Here is an 18,489-nt window from a genome sequence, read left to right as displayed (position 1 = left end):
TGAATAATTTACATAACAATTTTTAAGATTCAAACATTTTGGCAAGTTAGATATTTGTGTAGTGTATCAAATGTTGTTAACCTACTTTTTTTGTACATACCGACTAACAACAGGACATTTTGTTATGATGTTATCTGATATTGACTTGTACAAAGTTTTCTTTTTATTACATATTGAAGATGGGACAGAATCGCTGCCAATCACTTCCATAGGTTCATTCTGCTCTGAATCAGGTTTAATATCACTAGCATATGGCATAAAATTTATTGTTTTGCAGCAGCAGTACAGTGCTACACATAATAATAAAAACTATAAATTACAAGAAATACAAATATTAAAAAATTAAATAACTAGTGCAAAAAGAGAGGGGAAAAATACTGAGGTAGTGTTTATGGATGCATTGTCCTCTCAGAAATCTGATGACAGAGGGGAAGAAGCTCTTCCTGAAACATTGAGTGTGTGTGTTTTTTATTACAAAAAATATACTTTATTCAAAAATAAAATTATATACAATAAACCATTCAATGACTTTCAATCCTTTACAACTGTTTCCATTGCTGTCTTTACATTTTCACACTTTTCACCACCCACGTGGCACTCTGTTATTCCATATTTACATACACTTGTATAGGGGTATACACCCCGCCCCCCCACCCCTCAACTCCCGCGGGAGAAGAACCCTAGACTGTGGTCCTTCCCCACTGGGCCTTTGCGGCGGCTGCACCAAGTTTCAGTGCGTCCCTCAGCACGTACTCCTGCAGCCGAGAGTGTGCCAGTCGGCAGCATTCCCCCACGGACATCTCCATGTGCTGGTAGACCATCAAGTTTCGGGCCGACCAAAGAGCGTCTTTGACCGAGTTGATGATCTGCCAGCCACACCGGATGTTGGTCTCAGTGTGCGTCCCCGGGAACAACCCGTAGATCAGAGAATCCTCTGTCATGCAGCTGCTGGGGATGAACCTCCACACTGTCCCTTCCATCCTCCTCCACACCTTCTCCACGAACCCACAGTGTGCAAAGAGGTGGGTCACCGACTCCTCCTCACTGCAGTCCTCCTGTGGGCAGAGGGGTGTGGAGACGACGTTCCGGGCGTACAGGAGGGATCAGACTGGGAGGGCCCCTCTCACCACCAGCCAGGCGACGTCTTGGTGCCTGTTGTGAGGTCCGGCGATGATGCATTTTGCCAGATGAACTGGACGGTCTGCACAGGGAACCACCCCACTGTGTCCATCACGTCCTTCTCCTGCAGTGCCTGCAGGACCTTACGTGCTGACCACTGCCTGATGCCCTTTGTTCAAAGGCGTTGACCTGAAAGAACTTCTCTACGAAGGACAGGTATGGCAGCAACGACCAGCTGACAGGGGTGTTGCACGGGAAAGGGGCCAGACCCATCCTTCGTAGCCAGGGCGACAGGTAGAACCTGGGCACATAGTGGTACTTGGTGCCCAAGTACCTGGGACCTACACACAACCTGATGCAGCCACACACGAAGCTGGCCATCAGGGTGAGGGCGACATTGGGGACGTTTTTGCCCCCGTTGTCCAGGGACTTGTGCATGTTGGTCCGTCTGACCTGCTCCATCTTGGATCCCCAGACGAATCTGAAGACAGCTCAGGTGATTTCCAAGCTGAACGAGCGGGGGAATGGCCACACCTGCACCAAGTACAGCAGCCCTGAGAGCACCTCACACCTGATGACCAGGTTCTTGCCCGCTATTGATAGGGAGCCCCACAGTCCCAGTTTCTGTTTGACCATGGCAGTCCGCTCCTGCCAGTTCTTGTTGCACGCCTCGGCAGTTTGTTTCTTCAGGCTGCAGTACCTCCTCCTTGAAGGTAGCAATCAGAAGAAGACATCAGTGATGGGGATCCTTAACGATGGATGCCACCTTTTTGATGTAATGTGTAGTTTTATTTTCCTTTTCAAAGTGTGCACAAGAAGTGCTGAGCTCATCCGGCAGTGAAGCATCACAGCCATTCATGATATTAGGTTTTTTTTGGTAGGAAGTAATGGCCTGCGAACTCTGTCAGACCTGACCTGCATCCAATTCTGCCTCTAACCTCAATCAGAATTGTTGATCCGCCCTTAAACTAGCCTTTCATAGGTCATACCTGGACCTCTTGTATAGTTCTAGATCACCAGTCTTGAATGCCCTCAGCAGGTTTCGCATCTCCTGGTTCATCCCCAGCTTTTGGTTTGGGTATGATCCAGTATGTTTTCAAAGGCACACACTCATCCCCACAGCTCTTGATGAAGTCAATGAATTCTCCAGTCCACCAACTCAAAGCAGTCCTGTGACTGCCCCTCTTCCTCCCTTGACCATATCTTCTTGATCCTCATCACTGGTGCTGCGGTCTTCAGTCTCTAACTATATACTGGAAGTATAAGTATAGCCCAGGGACTATCCAAAGCATGGTTGTGAATTGGCATGGTAAACATTTTGATGGTGGTATAACAGTGGTCAAGTTGGCTCATTTGTTTCCACAGCTGATATGTTGGTGATACCTGTTCAGAAAGTTTTTCACACTGGCCTGGTTGAAATCTCTAGCAATGATAGGGAAGGCAACAGGGTGTGATATTTCACGACCAGTAATTACATTGCTCGGCTCCTCCAGTGCCTCCCTGATGTTGGCCTGAGGTGGAATATACTTCATTTCCAGGATAATGGTGGATAACTCCCTATCAGAGAAAATGGATGACATATGATTGCAAGATGTTCCAGTTCGGATGAGCAGGGCTGAGACAGAAACATCATATTTGTGCACCATGATGAGTTAATCATAAAGTATACTCCACCTCTTCTGCCTTTAAAAGACTGAGCTGTCCTGACTTTGTAGAGAATGATGAAGCCACTGGGCTGAAATGCTAATCCAAAATTGTGCCTGTGAGTTATGTGTTGCTTAAATCTCCATCAACTGCATCTACAGAGCCCTGGCACATTATAGAGAGACTGAAAAAAGGAAACGTCAAGGGTTCCTGAATTTTCATTTTATTTATATTTTGTTAGCTTGTTTTATATGTAACACCCTGGGAAAGGTTTCATTGCTAACGTAATGGTCTTTCTATAGAAGCAATTTTGGTTTATGGTTAGAGATAACAGGTGCTTTGGAATATAAGTTGAGTCCTTTGTTCAGCAGGAGATGAAGAGAGAAGACACTGGAAAACCGGTCGTAGGATTCGACCCGGTGAGGGACCGTGATTTGATGGAGCAAGGCGTCGATTTCGACTGCAGATGGGTGAATACGTATGACTATTGGAAGAGTTGAGCTCTAACTTGTGCACATTTGACTAATTATAATGGGTCCTTTTTGTTTTTTTTTTCTTTATAACCCTTTAGTTAAGATTCATAAATATAATTCCTTTAATCGTATGCAGTGTGCTGTCTGTTATTTCTTGGCACTGAGTTTTAACAGGGTAGCAAATTACACAGCATCCACACAAATCGGGGTTTGGGGGTTGGACGAGCTTTCTCAATCTCACGGGTCTGGCAGGACTGGAGTGTGTATTCCCTAGACTTATGCAGCCAAGGAAACCTGGGAGCTTTCATATATAATAATTATTATCTCTCTAACTTAATTATTTAATGCTTTATGAATAGCCTTTAAATGCAGCCAATTTTTAGATATTTAAAAGCAATTAAAGTAATTATTAGGCAGTAACTCAGCTTAGTCATAGTCCAACTCATATGTAACGCACAGAAACACATGCTTCAGCCCATCTAGTCTGTCCTGAACTATTATTCTGCCTAGACCCATCAACCTGCACCTATACCATAGCCCTCCATACCCTTCCCATCCATGTACTTATCCAAACTTCTCTTTAATATTGAAATTGAACCTGCATCCACCACTTTTGCTTGCAGCTCATTCCACACTTTCTGGAAGGCGATTAAATACATTGCATGTCATTACTTTGAAGCCAAAGTTGGGAACTCATATTAATTCTGGTCACTATCATAGCACCTGTAATAATTTATACTCAGATACTAAACTGCACATTCAAATGTGTTTATAAATCACCAAACAATTAGCTTCTGGCAGCCAGGTAGAGAGTTCATCTTAGACATAAATCTACATATATTTTTCAGTACCTTATTTCATTACACAGGGTAAGACATCCTAACAAAAGTCTTCACAGGAAAGGAATAACCAAGGTCAGGAGCTTTATCAATACTACAAAATCAGCACTGCAGTATATCTGAGATATACATAGGACTTTAAATTTACTGATGTTCATGCAGAATCATCACTGCTTTTAGAAGAGCGTGTATGTGTTTGTTCCTAACCTCCACATGTTACCAGAGGAGTCAATAATCCGATTTCTCCCATTTCACCACCAACACTAACCACTGTCCCAGAGTAACCATCAATAAATAACATCAACATTCTAAGTATTTTCAGTAGTGTAGACTGTTTTATGCATATAATGAATTTGTCTCTGAAGCCCAATAAAGTTGATTTTCGCTACACTGTTCAGAACAAATAATTTTTCACAGATGTTATTACTATCACATTGTCATAAATGTTTAAAAATGATTTTAATAATTGTCTGATTATGATACAGTCTCTTGTAATTACAAAATACAAATTTCCAAGCATATCCTTTAAAGAATCATTGATCTAACAATTTAAATATAAATAGATTTCATGAAAGCATTTGTTCCATGAATTCCTCATAGAATTTAAAAAAAGAGTGGGGAATAAAAGAGCTGGTGCCAGGCTTGAGATTTCATAAGCTAAAATAGAAATCAGTGCAATTGTAATGATTTGAAGTGTTGAGACAGAAACACGATCTAACAAATAGCTAGTGTATCACACACTAGAGTAAAATACAAAACAACACTGATCACAATGGCATTGATAAAACAAACTGAAAATAAATGTTGCAAGTATAAGGGATGATGAATGGGCCTGAGATTGCCGATCGGACATCACCACCTTGTGTGCTATGCCATTTGATAGAAGTGATTAATCAATATTTAAAGCCATTCAGCTTTTTTGTCTCCTAGATTTGAAAGTGCAAACAATCAAATAAAGGCACAGATTGGCTCCAATATCCATTGAAAATCTGAAGTTTCAGCTGTTGGAAGCATCACTAATATTTTGTTCTGCAGTTAATAAAGAGACCTTACAATCTTCCTTAAGCCCTAGAAGAAAACAATAGACCAAGAGATATACACAATACCACGACCGGTTTAATATATTATGAACAGCAGTAGGGGAATGGGAGGAGAGAAGAAATATATTTCAAAGTTCAGCAACAGTCACCGTATATGTAGCTATTCTTACATTAATTATTGGAATACATGATAGAGTACCTGTATAATGCGAAGTCTTCTTCATCAAATAATTCCTTTATTTGCTCACCAAAGTACCTATAAAAGTATTTTTTAATTAACAGCATGCAATGTTCTCAGTTTAATCTTCATTTACAATTATTCCAACATGTGCACTCTGTAAAGTTTCAATTCATGTAGAAATTCAAAGCTCTTTATCTGAAGATTACATAAAAATAAAACCATTTCCAAGTAGATCCAGGGGAAAAAAACATGTGCTATGTAGTCTGCACCTTGGCCCACCTCCAAAGAATAAATACGGTATGTAAGTTGCATAACAATCAGAGAATGCAGTCTCACATGAGATTGGAAATCAGGCTAAGATAATCATGGCAGAAAATATACTGGCTAGCAATGCTTGATCTAGCTGATTAAGAGATACCAGCAGGCTGTTAGAGACATTAGCGTAATGCCTGCTGAAGAATACCTATATTTTAAAAGCTAAATTTAATATTTACAGCAAGTTACCACTATTGATAGCAATCAAAGTAAAATCCAGTAAAACTACACTGAACAATTCCAGGCAGTCAGTTTACTGGAGAGGAGACAGATGTGTCACCATATTCTTCCCCCAGCTGGTTGACCTGCTCAATCTTTACGTGATGCTCCATACTCAGAGATCACTCTGCTGATGACCCCAGACGCAAAGCAACTAGCTTGTGCACGAGCCTCAAAATCACCAATCCCTGCAGGCAACTGTAGCTTTAAACAAGTAAGGAGAAGTAACTAATATGTACAAACATAGCGAGAAGAAATATCACCCTTAAATAGCATGAATACAGGAGCTCACAGCTCCAGTAACCTGGGACAGATACTAGCCTCTCGTGCCGTCAGAATGGAGATTACACATTCTCCCAGTGACCAATTGATTTTCCCCCCAGACACTCCAGTTTTCACCTCCCTCCCCAAAACACATCGACTGGTAAGTTAAATTAACTACTGAAATTACCTCTGGTATTGGAGGCTCAAGGGAGAATTGGTGGAGCACGGGACAGTTGATGAGGAAATAGTATACTGGGAAATAAGTGGGGAATTGGAATTGACGGGAATGCTCCAAGAGCTGATATCATCTTGATGAGTCAAATGACCACTTGACGAAATATGATAAAAATATGAATTCTCCATGGTGTCAAGAGGGGACATATGCTGAAGCGTGGAGCTCCAAAGCAGTAATGTCCAAGTCTAAATTATTGACCGTCACTGTGAATTATATACTGATGATTAAGCATTTCTATGCCTGAATGCTTTTCTATAGATGTAGCTGGAGTTTAAGGATGTTTATGAGTCCAGTACCAGAGGACATGGTTTGAGAATAAGGGGTAGGTCAGTTAGGACAGAGTTAAGGAAGAACTTCTTCTCCCAGAGAGTTGTGGGGGTCTGGAATGCACTGCCTCGGAAGGTAGTGGAGGCCAATTCTCTGGATGCTTTCAAGAAGGAGCTAGATAGGTATCTTATGGATAGGGGAATCAAGGGATATGGGGACAAGGCAGGAACCGGGTATTGATAGTAGTTGATCAGCCATGATCTCAAAATGGCGGTGCAGGCTCAAGGGGCCGAATGGTCTACTTCTGCACCTATTGTCTATTGTCTATTGAATTAAAATGACATGCAATCAGAATAAAAGTCACTTTACACATAATCCACATGCCAAAGATGGAGAGAGGAAATAAAAAGCATTGATTTGCATTCCAGGTCATTAACCAATTAAATCTGCTACAATATGATAAGGCATCTCTGTGAGGTACAGTATCCAGTTTGTAAGACCCGTACCTTGAATCCCTGATGAATAACTGGGGCAAACAATTATCTTACCACATCTTACCTATAGATATTGACAAACTGTTTCCCCATTGACAGAGCTCCAGAATGCAAATCAAGAATGGAGGCCTAGGAAACAGAGAGAGCAATGTAACAATTCCCGCATGCAGTACAACACTTGTCCCTTTATAAAATTGTAATTTTCAGGAAATTTACAGGAAAAAAAATGTTTTGCAGTCTCTGAAGCTCTGATTATCATCTAACTGCTGAATATTTTAAATAATCCTACAAAAGTATTAAACTTAAAGAAAGCTGCTCACTTAAACAAATATTAAAATGTCAAGTATTTTATTTTTCTAGATAAATTGAAATTAGTGATCCACATTTAATTCATATAAACAATAAGTCAAATTGTGAGGTAATGAATCCAAGAGCGCTAATAAAAACTGCGATAAGCACTCAGCAGATCGGGAGAGAATGCAGTAATTTAATATTTTGAGGTCAAGGCCACTCAGGTTTTTCACCCGTTCTTCATGTGACTGTTCAGGCAGCACAATTAGAAGTTATCCTCAGAGGATCTTTGTGCTATACAACTTTGGGGTAAATCATGAGCTTACTCAAGCCTAAAACTCACTGATTTGGAAAGGGAACTTTAGTGTGAGATACAAACTTCTTGCTTCACAAGACAGAGAAAAATCAGTTCAATGCTACTGAAATGGGCAGAGGCTTCAATCCCCTCCAACAAAAGACTGAGAATTAACTTATCCCTCTCCAAGCTGACTCATCTACCAATCAACAATTTCACAACAACAAAACAATTAGCTCCACGAGCTCATCACAGCTTCCGATACTTTGTTGATGTGGAATTGGCTGCTGCATGGTTTATTTGCCACTGAATAAAATAATGTTTACAGTCTTGTAAATTTATTTGGTATATTTTTGGCATATTTTTGAAAGAGGTTGTCACTGTTGAATGGAATGGTTCAATGGATTATAGTTCCTATTGGCAAGAATCAATGCCCAGAGGAAAGCAAGCAAGAAAATTAATCACCATCATAAAACCTACCCAATTTCACTGCTCACTTTTGAGATATTCACCAAATCTAACTTCATGTACTTATTCTATACATTGCCTGAGTTCTAACATTTCAATTTATTTAGTAGAGTATGAATTAAGAAATGGACAGCAATTAGCTTTGAAAGGTTGGTTATGGATACCTCCAGGTGAATCTCAAACTGCACAGCAATACTGTTAGCCCGTAGGACTAAACAATCTTGCTTGCTTTGCTCAGGTTGCTGATGCATCATGTGGGATACAAGCTTGACATTTTACCAGAGACATGTCTCAACATTATGTAATCACTTTTAAAAACTTCATCAACTGTAACTTGTGTTCATGAGGTCAGAGAACAATGCAGAAGAACAATAGTTATTTCCCTTGACTGAGCTCAGTTAACTTTGAGAGCCAGGTTCTTCGTTTGTCAGATTATTAGCTGTAATGTGGGAGGAATGTGTGGGTTATGGGAGAGGATGGAGGGGAAGCAACAGGTAAGGTGGAGGGGGCAAATGGCGTCAAGAGTAAAAAAGAAAATGGATAGACGGAAGTGGTTCCCAGAAACTGGAGAAATCGATTTTCATGCTGTCAGTTTGGAGACTAGCATGGAGGAATATGAAGATCTATTCTTCTAATCTGAAGCTAACCACATCTTAGCAGTGGGGGAAACCATGCACTAATATGCTGGTTTGGGAATAAGAAGTGATATTAAAATGGCTGGTCACTGCAAGATGCTGGCTGATTCCATCTTCTTCTTCATCCCTTCTTCACTTCCACCTATCAGTTTCCAGATTCTTCTATTGATCCCACTCTCTTTCCTCCCTCACCTGCCTATTAAACCCCACTCTCCTGGAATCACCTATCACCCGCCAGCTCTTGTTCCTTCCTCCCCCTCACCTTTGCCCTCTTTCTTTCCTGTGCTGATGGCCTGAAACGTCAACTGTCCATTTCCCTCCATGGATGCTGCCTGACCCAACCTGTTAACCTCCTCCAGTTCTTTTGTGTTGTTCCAGATTTCCAGTTTGTGTTGTTCCAGATTTCCAGCATCTACAACATCTTGCATTACCAAAAGCAAAGGCCTATTTGGGAATTTAGTGTTGTACTTGTTTGAGAATAGGTTATTTTGCAATGGTAATGTACACTGAAGCCAATGTTTGCTCTAACCTAGCAGTGATGGCACAAAATCACAGTGCCAACAGATGGCTGCATCAGAGATCACATGAAATTTGGCAGAATGATTTAATTAGCTTGCTGTAGTTTGATCCTTAAGAATGGAATCAGGGGTCTTCATGAAACTCAGCTGTCTTATAGAGCTACTTAAAGCCTAGTTACAAGTTATGGTTTAAATTCCATAAAGCGATGGAAAAGCAGAGCTTCACCAATCTGTTAGGTGTAATGATTCATCACATCAATACTGTGTTCTCATAAAATGCTCAGAAATAGGATATGGTAATGTTGCAGAGTATTGAGAAATTTGGTATAAATACAACATTTAAAAAGTGTTATAGAAATTCTTTAATTTTGAAACTCTTGCCTTGAGAACAGTACAGTGCAGTACAGGCCCATGGCCCACAATGTTGTGTTGACCTTTTAACCCACAGATCAATCTATTTCTTCCTACATAGCTCTCCATTTTCCTTTCATCTATGTGCCTAACAGTTTCTTAAACGCTCCTATTGTATCTGCCTCTAGCACCATCCCTGGCAGCACGTTCCATGCACCTACCATTTTCTGTGTTTAAAAAAAACCTACCTCTGACATCCTTTCTATACTTTCCACCTTACACCTTAATTATGCCTCTTCATTTTACCCATTTCTACCCTGAGAAAAAGTCTCTGGCCATCTACCTGATCATCTTCTACACCTCTATCAAGTCACTTCTCATTCTTTACTCCAAAGGGAAAAGCCCTAGTGATATACTCTTTACATGAGCATGAAACTATTTTTTATTCTACCAAACTACATTTCATCATTTGAAAAGTTTTACTTATTCAAGTATTTTCTAAAAAAAAAATCATCATCATTGTGCGCCATGTCATGTAACTTAGGTGATCACGTTCTCATGACCATGATTATTCTTGGCTAATTTTTCTGCAGAAGTGGTTTGCCACTGCCTTTCTCTGTGTAGTGTATCTGCATGATGGGTGACCATTATCAATACTCTTCAGAGATCATCTGCCTAATGTTAACGGTCACATAACCAGAACTTAGAATATGCATCATCTCTTCATACAACCATCCACCACCTGTGCTCATGGCTTCGTGTGACCTGATTGGGAGGCTAAGCAGGTCCTACACCTTGTCCAAGGGTGACCTACAGGCTAGCAGAGGAAAGGAGCACCTTACACCTCCTTTGGTAGAGACATATCTCCACCCTCCACCCATCTAGAAATATATTAATTGTATTTCCCCATGACTGCCCATTCTATGTTTCATAACAAATTAAGGGAATGCCACAAGTATAGTTAGTCCTTTTAATATTATACAAATGCATCAATCACAGAATCTGTCATGACATCTTGGTACTTAACCGCCATGTCCAATAAAGATACAATGGATGAGAAGGAGTTAGACAGTGATTAATTAATTTAAACTCTAATTTAACATGATTACAGTAATACAAACCTGGTTGAACTAGGAGACATAAATCAAGCGCACTTCAAGTAATTAAGTGCATAATTATACTATTAATCTTTGACAATTAAAATGACCTAATCTTCAAGTCATTAAGGAGGGTTATTTGATATAAACACAAAAGAAAAAATCAAACTGATATGTAATAAAACACAAACAACAAAAATTTGGAATTTTCAACTTGAAATTAAGTAAAGAGAAAGGATTAGTAGATAAATCACAATTATCAATGAAAGAATAAAATATCTTTTGATTTCCAGGCAGAATGAATTATAGTGGCATGTTGCAACAGCAAGTCAGACACAGCAATGAACCTTAAGGTCTGATTTAACGTTATCATGTGTCATGTGCTGCTGGAGTTAGTATATTATAGACAATAGATAATAGGTTCAGGAGTAGGCCATTCAGCCCTTTGAGCCAACACCACTATTCACTGTGATCATGGCTGATCATCCACAATCAGTACCCTGCTCCTGCCTTCTCCCCATATCCCTTGACTCCGCTATCGTTAAGAGCTCTATCTCTTTCTTGAAATCATCCAGAGAATTGACCTCCACTGCCTTCTGAGGCAGAGCATACCATAGATCCACAACTCTCTGGGTGAAAAAGTTTTTCATCAACTCCATTCTAAATGGCCTACCCTTATTCTTAAACTGTGGCCTCTGGTTCTGGACTCACCCAACATCGGGAACATGTTTCCTGTCTCTAGCATGTCCAATCACTTAATAATCTTATATGTTTCAATCATATCCCCTCTCATCCTTCTAAATTCCAGAGTATACAAGCCCAGTAGCTCTAATCTTTCAACATATGACAGTCCCGCCATCCTGGGAATTAACCTCGTGAATCTTGACAGTCCCACCATCCCGGGAATTAATTTCTCATGCCCTTATATTCTTATGCCCTTAATAAAATTAAGATTTTAAACAACTAGAAGCTGTAGGAAAACGGTGGTGTAGAACAACAAAATAACTCCCAACCGCAATCTATTTGAGTGGGGTTTTATGAGCAAGTTGGCCAAGACAACAGTCATATGGACATGACAACAATCTTCAGGTCTGCCCTTTTACTTGTTAAACCTAAGTTTACAAGCATCTATACCCCGTTCTCCAGTAATTTAAAGCCAATAAAGGCAAACAAGAAAGGAGCTTTTAATACAAGTGATTAAGTTCATTGAGATATAAAAATTATACCGTAAATCAGCAGAACAATCAAAGATTGATTCTACCCTGTAATGTAGAACTATTTTTAAGCGTATCTGAATTGCCTTTAAAAGGCTATACGGATATTCCCATTGATTATTTGTGACATTTTAAATACCAGAATCCCAGGCAAATATTTTTCAGAGAATATAACATCTCAAATTCATGGTACAGGTTGTTCTGTTATAAAGATGGCTTATCCAGAAGTCTGAACCTACCACAGCAGCTGGGAAATTTAAGAAAAAGTAATTAATTAGATATGTAATAAGAAGCCAATAACCAGATACTGTTAAAACCAATCTGGTAGATTAATGTACTTAAGTGAACAAATATGCAACACCCTTCCCATCTTTATTCTCCTGGTCTGGTTATGTGTGACTCAAGACCCATCAATGTGGTTAATGCTTAGCATGCCTTTTGATTCAGTACTAATTCAAAATTTCGATGATGTCCACATCCTATGAAAACATTTAAAAAACACATTACGGAATTAATCTCATGTTTGCATTGTCAATAATGAATGAGTGAAGAAGAAATTCAAAGCAGGTTCAAATAATCCACTTCAACCATTCAACCAAACCTCAGTTTAAATGGGTGGAGGGGGTGACGGAGAGGTTCTTCTACGTGGAAGTCCGATAGCGTATGGTGCATGGAAACAGCCTCTGCTTCCTAGACTAATCCCATAATACTCCATTTTTATGCTCCCCTCATTTCCTGCACACTAGGCAAAATTTATAGCAGCTAATTAATCTACCAACCCAAGTTAGATATGGCCCTTGTGGCTAAAGGGATCAGGGGGTATGGAGAGAAAGCAGGTACAGGGTTCTGAGTTGGATGATCAGCCATGATCATACTGAATGGTGGTGCAGGCTCGAAGGGCCGAATGGCCAACTCCTGCACCTATTTTCTATGTTTCTATGTTTCCAACCCTGTGCATCTTTTCAGGAAACCCATGCAGCCTGTGACAGACTGTGACTGCAGAACTGAACCACACTGAAGTAGAAATAAAAGGTCTGTATTCAACATAGTACATCTTCTGGAGAGAATCTAACTTTCTTTGCACTACATGATATTTTATACTTTTTAAACACAAAGACAAGAATAAAATGATTAAGCAGCACACACAAAATGCCGGAGGAAACTAAGGGTCTTGGTACAAAACGTTGACACATTCATTTGTACAGATGCTGCCCGACCTGCTGTTTTCCTCCAGAAATTTGTATGTATTGCTTTGGAAGTTCCAGTATCTACAGAATTTATAACCTGCATTATATCTATAAATGATTGACTGTGGTTTCAATGGCTATAATCACCTATCTATCTTTAACTTTGAGTGTAGACAAGTAACTTTACACAACTTTGAGTGCAGACAGGTAACTAGCAAAACCCATAGGAATATCCAACAGCTGGTGGCTGGTCCAAGAGCTTCTGAGCACATACACCTAAAATATACCTCCCTTGTTACAGTATTGAGGGTTGGCTCCCTGAATATACAAAAAGTCCAAATGTTAAGTGACAAAACAGATGTGTCTTGAACTGCGCATTAGATAGCAGAGATACACCCTTTACAATGAGTCAATGCAGGAGATAGCCACTTTATATCTTCCCTGAGGTTATCATGAAGTTTTAAATGACTACAAATTAACATGAACATCCGTCTATCGTCTTCCCCTACATAGTTTCTATGGCACAGAATCTCAAGGTCCTACATCCAATGATTGGTTTGGCTGGCCTTAAATTATCAGTTGCAGTTAAACTGTGAACAGGAACAAGAGAATATCGGCAGATGCTGGAAATCCAAAGCAACACACACAAAATGCTGGAGGAGCTCAGCAGGTCAGGTAGCATCTATGGAAAATAGTAAACTGTCGATGTTTCAGGACAAAACCCTTCATCAGTATTGGAGATTACTCTTTTCCATAGATAGTGCCTGGCCTGCTAAATTATGAACAGTTTTTACTTCCTCCCCAACCTGATGGCATGAATACTTATTTCTCCTTCTGGTAAAAAAAATTCCCTCCCACTTCCCTCTTCCTCCTCCTCTGTTCCCCACTCTGGCCTTTTACCTCTTCTCCCCTGTCTGTCAGTTCCCCTTCTTCTTCACTTTCTCCTATGGTCCATTTTCCTCTCCTATCAGATTACTACTTCTCCCTTGACCTTTGACTTTCCCCACCCACCTGGCTTCACCTGTCACTTTCTAGCTATCCTCCTTCCCCTCCCTCCACCTTTTTATGCTGGCATCTTCCCCCTTCCATTTAACTCTTGAAGAAGGGCCTCAGCCTGAGACATACACTATTTATTCATTTCCATAGATGCTGCCTGTCCTACTGAATTCCTCCAGCATTTTGTGTGTTGCTTCTCATTTTAATTAATACCTGTCAAAGTTTCCTAATGCCAAAATAATCCCTCAGAGGTAGCAGTATTGAACCCTAATCACTGGCATGGGGGGTGGGGGGTGTTGAGGGGAGCAGCTCTACTAGCTGCATCATTATGCCATCCTATTTGACTTGTCCAGGTTGGGGAGTGCAGTCGCCACTGCCCTCAGTATAGAATCATTTAAATCAAAATTACTTTCCCTTGCTCCTTATATCCATTGGGAACGTCTGTAGTCAGAGAACTATGGGAACAATCTTTCAAGAGAGTAACTGAAGGGTCTTCCTTAATTTCATGCCTTTACTGTGGTAAAACTCCCAAAGACACTTATCAAATCAAATTTACAGCAGATAGCTTTAGATGACCAGTATTTCATTGACATCTTGAATGAGAGAAGATCCAGAGAAACACAGAAAGGCTTGGAGAGAGGATTACAGAGCTTGGAGTCTAGTTGAGGCACAGAAGAACCATCCATTAAAATGGATGGCTGGCTGGAGGTTCTTCAGATTGACTTCAATGTAGTGTTCAAAAGACAGGAACATCAAACAGCAACTCAGGTTCTAGATGTGGATAAGGCAGTCTTCAAAATAATGGGATAGATTGTGTCAAAGGTGCATATGCTAATAGACAAAAAGATAGCGAGTCAATGGGGGTTGTTCACAGAAAGAACACTGTGATAAAGAACCAGTTTATAGCCCAAAAAAGCACTGTTTCTTATTTGCATGTGCTACTCAGACATCCATTATGTTTGGGTATGTCAGGATTAGAAACATACAAGAACATTGAATGATGCATCAAAGTAGAAAATATTTTTCAGCTGGGATCACAGAAGAAAACTCTTTCAGCATTTAGCAGTGTATTTTTTTGAAAAAAGCTTGCCATTTAAATATAAAAGTTCACTTACCCCACCATCCGATCCGCCCAGAGACAACCCTCTCTTTGCTATACTGTGAATAAAAAGTAAGTTTTGTGACCACATAGCACTTTGAAACCTGGAAGAAATTATTTAGATGTGCACTTGAATTATAATAATTCACTTTGATAAGGCACTACCTCAGCTTGTGTTTTTCTAATAATAATCAACCAAGGCACGCTACTGCATGAATGTATGTGGTAAAAAACATTCAACAGTGAAAATATTGACCCAGAGAGTCAATAAACAAAACACATTCTCAGCAAGACATGTTCAGAATCAGAATTTCCTAAGCTGAAAGAGCAGAAAAGTAATTTTCATTATTATCATTCCCTGGAGGGCAAGAATATGATTCTATAATCTTGTTACCCACTTAAAACAATCCTCAGTGGTATTCTGTACTTGTGAACCTCTGGCCTTCATTTGCAGGGGTGCACCTGGGGATCCTCGGCCTTCCACAGAAATGCATATGTTAAGATGTACAAAAAAACTGGATGAACTCAGCAGGTTGGGCAGCATCCATTGAAAGAAGCAGTCAACGTTTCGGGTCGAGACCCTTCATCAGGACATCATATGTTATGTGTTAGGCCACATCCCCACTTCAGTCCAACTGACATTTAACTCGACTCCCACAGAGGCCTTTAGAAAAGTTCCAAACTTTAATAAGGTTAAGGAAATTAATCCAAGAATGGATTTTTTTTCTAACATTTATTCTGCAACTGAGATTTTAAGACCTGGTTACAAATATCACAAATAGGCTTAAAAAGATTTAGAGAGTTGCAGAGCAACATCTCTACAATACGTCATTGAAAGGCTGAGTGACAGATTAGATGTTTATGGGTAGGTAGGTACCCTATTGATCCCAAAGGAAATTACAGCGTCACAGTAGCACTACAAGTGCACAGATATACAAACATTAGAAGAGAGGTAAAAATAAAAATTAAGTTACCTCAAATGGTTTAACAGGAGGGGGTCATCACTTCCCCAGTTATAGGTTGACTCATTATGGAGCTTAATGGCCGAGAGTAAGAATGACCTCATACTGTATAGCATTCTTTGGAGTAGTGCAGTTCTCTTAGTTTATTACTAAAAGTGACCCTCTATTCAGCCAAGGTGAAATGCAGAGGGTGAGAAACATTGTCCAGGAATGCCAGGGTCCTTTGTTCTACCACCGCCTCCAGAATGCCCTGAAACCAAGGTGTGGTCACCCTGATGCTGTAAAATGGTTCCTTTCAGAGCTCCATGAAGTAACAGATGAAGGTTTCCACCTTCAAATGTGCACCATTGTATTTCTCCTAAGTAACGCCAGGTCCACAATGTTTCTATCAACCAGAAATCATAAAGTCATTATTCCAAATGTGGTGTAAATCACCAAAGAAACAAACTTGCTTTTAAATATTGAGCTGAGATTACCACCTAGTTTTCAGCTTCATAATCCGTCAAATTTTATGCTTTGCTATCTGATCACAGAACAGATTAGAATAATTTGAAATGGATTAAATTTGTCAAACCAATACTTCCACCTTCCTTGTAAATAAATTGACTGGATGCCAAAGAAAATTATTATCAGTTATTGGGATCAGTTCAAATTTGCCCCTAAAATACTTTCCCAGAAAATTTAATTTCTAGGCATACCTTCCCTCATTCTAAAGGCACAGTTCACCCTGTGATCACCACCAACTCTTTTTTTATCTAAATCAACCTCTCGCTTTCTCAGAACATTTTCCTTTTCCATCATTGGAGATGCAATGCCTCCTCGTCTTTATCTACAATATGTTCCCCCTATCCAGTAACCCAAAAAGTCATTTCATATGAAGCAGCAATTTACTTGCAGTTCTTCCACTTCAGTGCATAACATTCAGTGCTCATACTGTGCTCTACTATACACTGGAGAAACATAACACAGGTTTGACGACTGCTTTACAACATCTCCATTCTATTGCAATGATGATTCTAAGTTTCCAATTTGCTCTTATGTTAATTCTCCATCTACTCCCACTCTGAAGTCTCTGTTCAAAGGTTCATTTATTACCAAAGTATACAACTCTGAAATTCTTCTTCTCCATATAGCCACGAAACCAAGAAAGCAAAGAACAGCAGCATAATCATCAACCCCCAAATTCCTCCTCTCTGCACAAAAAAAAACAGATCCCCTTCCCCTGTACACAAGAAAGATCAGGCAAAGCACACAGAATATAAAAACCTATAAAACTGAGAAAAGTCCATAGTACAAGTCCATATCCAGAATGTAGAAAACTTGGGTAACATTCTGCAGGCACAGTGGAGTCCTTGCCCTCTCCAGCAGCAGAGCATTCCCACAGGCAATCAAAAGGAAGGCAGTTGGTGCTCACCTTCCGCATTCACCTCAAGGTTTTAATCTCCCTTGGCACTTTAATCAGCAAACAATGGAAACTTTAATCGGCAAAATCAAGTTGAACATCAGCAAGTGCCATGTCCCGCAGCGTTCTCACCACAAGGTTCACGCACGTTGCCTCTGCCTCCCGGAATCCTGTTAGAGACCACGGAGTGCTGAAACACCCAAATGATATCCAACCTGCAAATCGCAGGCTCCAAACAGTTCCAGAACCACATTTAAGACAAAAAAAAATGTATAAGACATTAAAGAAGTGAAATATATGGTTTCGTAATCTATCCGGAAGATGTTGACTGGGAGCATTGTACACAAACGCCATCTTGACTGGAAGAGTCAAATGTCACTGGCCTTCTGCAAATTTGGAATCAGAATCAGATTTATCATCAGTGGCATATGCCATAAAATTTGCAGCAGCAATAGTGCACAATACATAACAGTTATCATAAATTACAAGAATATATAAAAATTACTGTAAATTACAATAAATAACATTTTTAAAAATGAAAAGTAAATAAATTGTGCAAAAAGAGAGCAAAATAGGGGGGTAATGTTGATGGACCATTTCAAAATCTGGTGACAAAGGGGAAGAATGTTCCTACAACGTTGAGGGTACATCTCCAGGCTCTTGTACCTCCTTACTGTTGGTAGTAATGAGAAGAGGGCATGTCCTGAATGGTGAGGATCCATACAAATAGATGCTGCATTCTTGAGGCATCACCTTCAGAAGATGTCCTCAACAGTGGGGAAGCTAGCGCCCAGGATGGATCTGGTTGAGTTTACAACACACTGAAGCTTTTCCCGATCGTCTGCATTGGTACCTCCACAGCAGGCTCTGATGCAACCAGTCAG

At 40.0% G+C, this 18,489-nt stretch overlaps 1 protein-coding gene across 1 annotated transcript in view; it reads right to left on the bottom strand.

Moving 5' to 3' along the window:
- ogfod3 (2-oxoglutarate and iron dependent oxygenase domain containing 3) overlaps positions 1-18,489 on the bottom strand; it is a 120,854-nt gene that overhangs the window by 50,698 nt on the left and 51,667 nt on the right. The window contains exons 4-6 of the mRNA XM_073025971.1: positions 15,258-15,300; positions 7,155-7,219; positions 5,315-5,371 (exon numbers count right to left, since the gene is read on the bottom strand). Coding sequence (XP_072882072.1) covers positions 5,315-5,371; positions 7,155-7,219; positions 15,258-15,300 — 165 coding nt within the window. The remainder of the gene's footprint in view (positions 1-5,314; positions 5,372-7,154; positions 7,220-15,257; positions 15,301-18,489) is intronic.

The sequence above is a fragment of the Hemitrygon akajei genome, chromosome 22, assembly GCF_048418815.1.
Source record: "Hemitrygon akajei chromosome 22, sHemAka1.3, whole genome shotgun sequence".
Taxonomy (NCBI): Eukaryota; Metazoa; Chordata; class Chondrichthyes; order Myliobatiformes; family Dasyatidae; genus Hemitrygon; species Hemitrygon akajei.
This window is presented reverse-complemented; position numbering and strand designations above follow the sequence as displayed.